The sequence below is a fragment of the Salvelinus fontinalis genome, unplaced genomic scaffold, assembly GCF_029448725.1.
Source record: "Salvelinus fontinalis isolate EN_2023a unplaced genomic scaffold, ASM2944872v1 scaffold_0071, whole genome shotgun sequence".
In the NCBI taxonomy this organism is placed as follows: Eukaryota; Metazoa; Chordata; class Actinopteri; order Salmoniformes; family Salmonidae; genus Salvelinus; species Salvelinus fontinalis.
The window spans coordinates 394,145-400,478 of NW_026600280.1; the positions used below are offsets into that span (position 1 = coordinate 394,145).

Consider the following 6,334-nt stretch of genomic DNA (forward strand, 5'->3'; position numbering starts at 1 on the left):
CTAAATATACATTTATATTTTGATTTGTTTAACCCTTTTTTCTTTTAGTTACTACATGGTTCCATATGTGTTATTTCATAGTCTTTATGGCTTCACTATTATTCTACAATGTAGAAAATAGTAAAAATAAAGAGAAACCTTTGAATGAGTAGGTGTTCTAAAACTTTTGACCGGTAGTGTACGTATGTCGCCCGGTACAGGCAGAAGAGGATATGATGTCATATGTATATCACACCAACTGACTGGTTATTCTGATGTTGTTCACACAGGAGACCATGTTGAGACATTCTCTACATCCAGAGAGCAACAGCAGGAAGATCAGAGAGCTAAGAGGTCTCATCACTGCCCACATTGTGAGGAGATTTTCCCATTTCTATCAGGACTAAAAATACACCTACAAATACACACAGGAGATAATCCGTATTCCCCCACTGACTGTGGGAAGAGATTCACAACATCACATTCTCTGACAGTTCACCAGAGTGTGCACTCTGGAGAGAAGCCTTACTCCTGCTCTGACTGTGGGAAGAGTTTCTCTCGACTGAGCCATTTAAAAAGACACCAAAGTATACATAAAGGAGAGAAGCCTTACTCCTGCTCTGACTGTGGGGAGAGTTTCGCTCAACTGGGGACTTTAAAAAAACACCAACGTATACACACAGGAGAGAAGCCTTACTTCTGTTCTGACTGTGGGAAGAATTTCTCCCGATTGGATACCTTAAAAACACATGAACGTATACATACAGGAGAGAAGCTTTACTCCTGCTCTCATTGTGGAAAATGCTTCACAACATCAACTGAGCTAAAAGTTCATCAGAGAACACACACAGGAGAGAAGCCTTACTCCTGCTCTGACTGTGGGGTGAGTTTCTCTCGACTGGGCCACTTAAAAACTCATGAAAGTATACATACAGGAGAGAAGCCTTACTACTGCTCTGACTGTGTGAAATTCTTCACAACATCAACTGAGCTAAAAGTTCATCAGAGAACACACACAGGAGAGAAGCCTTACTCCTGCTCTGACTGCGGGGCGAGTTTCTCGCAACTGGGCAACTTAAAAACACATGAACGTATACACACAGGAGAGAAGCCTTATTACTGCTCTGACTGTGGAAAATGTTTTAAAACATCAACTGGGCTAAAAGTTCATCAGAGAACACACACAGGAGAGAAGCCTTACACCTGCTCTCACTGTGGTGTGAGTTTCTCTCGATTGGGACACTTAAAAACACATGAACGTATACATACAAGAGAGAAGCCTTAAACATGCTCTTGACTGTGGGGCAAGTTTCTCTCGACTGGGCAACTTAAAAACACATGAACGTATACACAGGAGAGAAGCTTTATTACTAGGGCTGTGGCGGCCATGACGTTGTGTCAGCCGGTGATTGTCATATAAATAATTACCGGTCTCATGGTAATTGACCGGTAATTAACCTAAACATGTTTAGCATGTCTTGGCTTCCACGCATAGCCTACAAGCAACTGATGTGGACCTTTTGAAACATCTACATTTAAAAAAGTATAATAAATCAATGTAATATAGCCTACACCTTCACAATAAATCCATCATTTATTTTATACAGGTCTAAAGAAACATGATATAAAGAAAATGTAGCCTATTTCAGAAGAACAGAATAGCATATTCTGAGTTGTCCTTACAGTTTGTCAGTCCCTGATCTGGTTTGGCCATATGGCTTTAGGCAACACTAATTCATTTAGCAGACAGTCCTTACAGTATGTTAGGTCCTGATCTGGCTTGGCCATATGGCTGTGGGCAACACAAGTTCATTTAGCACACAATTGAGCATAGCTGAAATAAAAAAAAATATTCCCCAAAGAATTTCAGAGGAAGTGTGCACTATTCTGTGTTCTGTGTTAACAGGTCCTCCTATATGCTTACTTTAGATGTATTTGTGCAACTTTAGTTGGGATTTAAACGTATGTTTAGATGTTTAATACATTCTAAGGCTGCATGATGCGACTCTAATGATGATTTGAAAAAAAGTTGGATGAAAGGCCTGAGTTCTGCTCTGTTTCTTACGCAGGCTGCACACACTTCATCAGTCTCTCATTCACTATTTGACAAGCACTTGATCATATTCTCAACCATCAAGACTGTTCATAATTTAATCTCGTCTTTACATACCGCCTACTAATATACGTGTAGACATTTTTTCTTTAAAAAAACAACCATGTCATCCGTAGCATGCACTCTAATAGCGAACGGAGGTTCCGACGCGTCCATAAGGCTAGAGGAAGCTAAAGTTAATTGAATTAAATTGCCGAAATTGTATAGCCTAATTAGCCTACTCCTGTCTATACAGAAATAAATAAAATCCTTCCAAATAGGCTACTAAAGTACGATTTGGCCTCAAAGAAGATCATTACCTTCTTTAAAAAATAAATCAGTTGTGGATTGTTTTAAATTGCATTGTCTACAGTCGGAAGGAAATGCAGCGTGCTCAATTTGGGCAGATTATTGTTGAGTTGAGACTGTCTGACAAGTAGAGAGGCCAAGACAGAAATATCACAATATTTTCAAAATACAATTGATGGGGAAACATACTTTTGACCATGTAGTGTATGTGGACACCAGCTTGTTGAGAATCTCATTCCAAAATCATGGGCATTAATATGGAGTTGGTTCCCCCTTTGCTGCTATAACAGCCTCTACTCTTCTGGGAAGGCTTTTCACTAGATGTTGGAACATTGTTGTGGGGACTTACTTCCATTCAGCCAAGAGAGCATTAGTGAGGTCGGGCACTGATGTTAGGTGATTAGGCCTGGCACGCAGTTGGCGTTCCAATTCATCCCAAAGGTGTTCGATGGGGTTGAGGTCAGGGCTCTGTGTAGGTCAGTCAAGTTCTTCCACACCGATCTCGACAAACCATTTCAGTATGGACCTCGCTTTGTGCATGGGGGCATTGTCATGCTGAAACAGGAAAGGGCCTCCCCAAACTGTTGCCCCAAAGTTGGAAGCACAGAATTGTCTAGAAGGTCATTGTATGCTGTAGCATTAAGATTTCCCTTCACTGGAACTAAGGGGCCCAAACCATGAAAAACAGCCCCAGACCATTATTCCTCCTCCACCAAACTTTACAGTTGGCCCTATGCATTGGGGCAGGTAGCGTTCTCCTGGCATCCACCAAACCCTGATTTGTCCGTCGGACTGCCAGATAGTGAAGTGGGATTCATCACTCCAGAGAACACATTTCCACTGCTCCGGTGTCCAATGGTGGCAAGCTTTATACCACACCAGCTGACGCTTATTATTGCGCATGGTGATCTTTGGCTTGTGTGCAGCTACTCGGCCACGGAAACCCATTTCATGAAGCTCCCGACGAACAGTTCTTGTGTTGAAGTTGCTTCCAGCGACAGTTTGGAACTCTGCGGTGAGTGTTGCACGCTTCAGCACTCGGTGGTCCTGTTCACTTCGCTTCTGACCCGTTGTTGCTCCTAGACGTTTGCACTTCACAATAACAGCACTTAGTTGGCCGGGGCAGCTCTCGTATCTGTTATAACCCAGGCCGTATCTGTTATAGCCCGGGCCGTATCTGTTATAACCCAGGCCGTATCTATTATAACCCAGGCCGTATCTGTTATAACCCAGGCCGTATCTGTTATAACCCAGGCCGTATCTGTATAGCCCGGGCTGTATCTGTTATAACACAGGCCGTATCTGTATAGCCCGGGCCGTATCTGTTATAACACAGGCCGTACCTGTATAGCCCGGGCCTATTCTACGCTATACGCGCTCAGCGTATATTGAATGGTCTTTTTTGCCAGCAGTGATTTGAGTGATATTATTAGTCAGAATTATGACTATCCAATCTACTCATAGCATTATGAATAATAAGCTATTTTACATAAGTCTACAAATGTGATAATGCATCGAATGCTTTAATACGAAGGTGCATTTTTAATGGTGAAAATCAGCTTCCCCAAAGTTGGAAGTCACCTATGTATGTCTGGTAGTCTACACCGGTTAGGAAATAGGATTCATGTGCTAGAGACAGCTGGGATCCTCTTTACATAGTGGCCAGGCAACTCAATGACTTGGCTTTATAAGAACACGTTTTCACTAGGCTCTGTGGGCTCAATGACTTGGCTTTAAAGAACACATTTTCACTAGGCTCTGTGGGCTCAATGACTTGGCTTTAAAGAACACATTTTCACTAGGCTCTGTGATCTCTAACCGTGTTCCAGGGGTCCTAGTCTATAGGCTACGTTTGGTGTTATTTGGACATTTTTAGATGTGATATCAACCTTATTAAAACATATAGAGCTATGGGCTATGCTTCGTGATGCGTGCGACCTTTGACCTGATAAAAGGCATGCGCTGTTTCTTGCTTTAGACTGCATACGCTGGACAACATTCACGTGACAATATTGTCAACCAATAGAAATGTTATGAAGTTAATCTTGTCTTTTACATATACTAAATAATATGTGTGAATTATATGTCATGTTTTTTCCCACGGTTCATTTTCACGCGAGCCGTGTATGCTACTCCTGTTGTAAAGCGAAGGCATGTACTTAATATTAGGAACGTTGATAAATAAACAAACTGCATTGGGAAATATTCAGACCCCTTCCTTTCTCCACATCCTGTTAAATTCCAGCCTTATTCTAAAATGTATTTAAGTTGCTTTTTTTACTCATCTGTCTACACACAATACCCCATAATGACAAAGCAAAAACAGGTTTTACAACATTTTTTCAATTTATATATAAAAAAATACCTTATTTACAGAACTCCACCTATCAGGCCTTTATGGTAGAGTGGCCAGACGGAAGCCACTTCTCAGTAAAAGGCACATGACAGCCCGCTTGGAGTTTGCCAAAAGGCACCTAAAGGATTCTCAGACCATATAGAAACACGATTCTCTGGTCTGATGAAACCAAGATTGAACTCTTTGGCCTGAATGCCAAGTGTCACGTCTGGAACAAAGCTGGCATCATCCCTACGGTGAAGCATGGTGGTGGCAGCATCATGCTATGGGTATGTTTTTCAGTGGCAGGGACTAGGAAATTAGTCTGGATCTAGGGAAAGATGAATGGAGCAAAGTACAGAGAGATCCTGATCCAGAGCACTCAGGACCTCAGACTGTGGCGAAGGTTCACTTTCCAACAGTACAACGACCCTAAACACACAGCCAAGACAATGCAGTAGTGGCTTCGGGACAAGTCTCTGAATGTCCTTGAGTGGCCCAGCCAGAGACCGGACAGGAACCCGATCGAACATCTCTGGAGCGACGCTCCCCATCCAACCTGACAACTTGAACACATCTGCAGAGAAGAATGGGAGAAACTCCCCAAATACAGGTGTGCCAAGCTTGTAGCGTCATACCCAAGAATACGCAAGGCTGTAATCGCTGCCAAAGGGGCTTCAACAAAGTATGGATTAAAGGGTCTGAATACTTATGTAAATGTGATGTTTTTGTCTTGTCATTATGGGGTATTGTGTGTAGATTGGTGAGGGGGGGGAAATGATTTATTCCGTTTTAGAATAAGGCTGTAACGTAACAAAATTTGGAAAAAGTCAAGGAGTCTGAATACTTTACGAATGCATTGTATATGGTCTTTTGTATTGTATTGTGATACATGGTTGGGATACAACTGATGTGTGGTTGTCTTGCCCGGCTATCTTAAGATGAATCTACAAGCTGTGGGTAGCTCTTGATGGGAGTTTCTGCTAAATCAGGGTTTTCTAAACTTGGTCCTGGGTGGCAAATCTTTTTACTACTAAATTACTTTTTTTAATGATACACAGGCTATGAAATGACTGCATGTGTTTTAAAACTAGATGTATTATGTTAGCCATTGATGATTCATGTATTTGGATAACTTCAATGAACATAATTGCTCTGCTAGGGGGGGGGTTTATCTCTACAGAAAATACAATGTCTTTCTTTAATTCATGTCATTCAAAATAATATGTTTCTATCAGAACATGTCACTACATCTCTACACATCACCATAGGAACAAGCCCATTATCTAGGCACCAGTATTTTCTACAATGCATACAAATATATGTTTATCAGTATAAAGGATTTACATAGGTTTCTTATTAAATAACAGGTAAATAAATGTATTTGTCATTTTTTATATGGTTCTAAAGTCCAGGGACAGCATTACCACCACAATCCAATAATGACCCAGTTACTATTGGGGAATAGAACCAGAGGAAGCTTGTGTCACCTTTCTCACACCACTGCAGTATTCATTTCAACAGACCTTTGCCATGGTCCATTTGTTAAGAGATATACAGTACCAGTCAAAAGTTTGGACACACCTACTCATTCAAGGGGTTTTCTTTATTTGGATTAT

General features: G+C 41.4%; 1 protein-coding gene across 2 annotated transcripts in view; it reads left to right on the forward strand.

Annotated features, from left to right (window-relative positions):
• The window catches only part of LOC129842851 (zinc finger protein 664-like), a 295,528-nt gene extending 289,434 nt beyond the window's left edge, over positions 1 to 6,094 (forward strand). For both annotated transcript variants that reach the window (XR_008757695.1, XM_055911537.1), the window contains exon 3: positions 270 to 6,094. Coding sequence is in view for 1 of the 2 variants with exons in the window: in XM_055911537.1 (XP_055767512.1) it covers positions 270 to 1,264 (995 nt within the window). In the remaining variant the exon portion in view is untranslated. The remainder of the gene's footprint in view (positions 1 to 269) is intronic.
• The last annotated feature ends 240 nt before the right edge of the window (positions 6,095 to 6,334 follow it).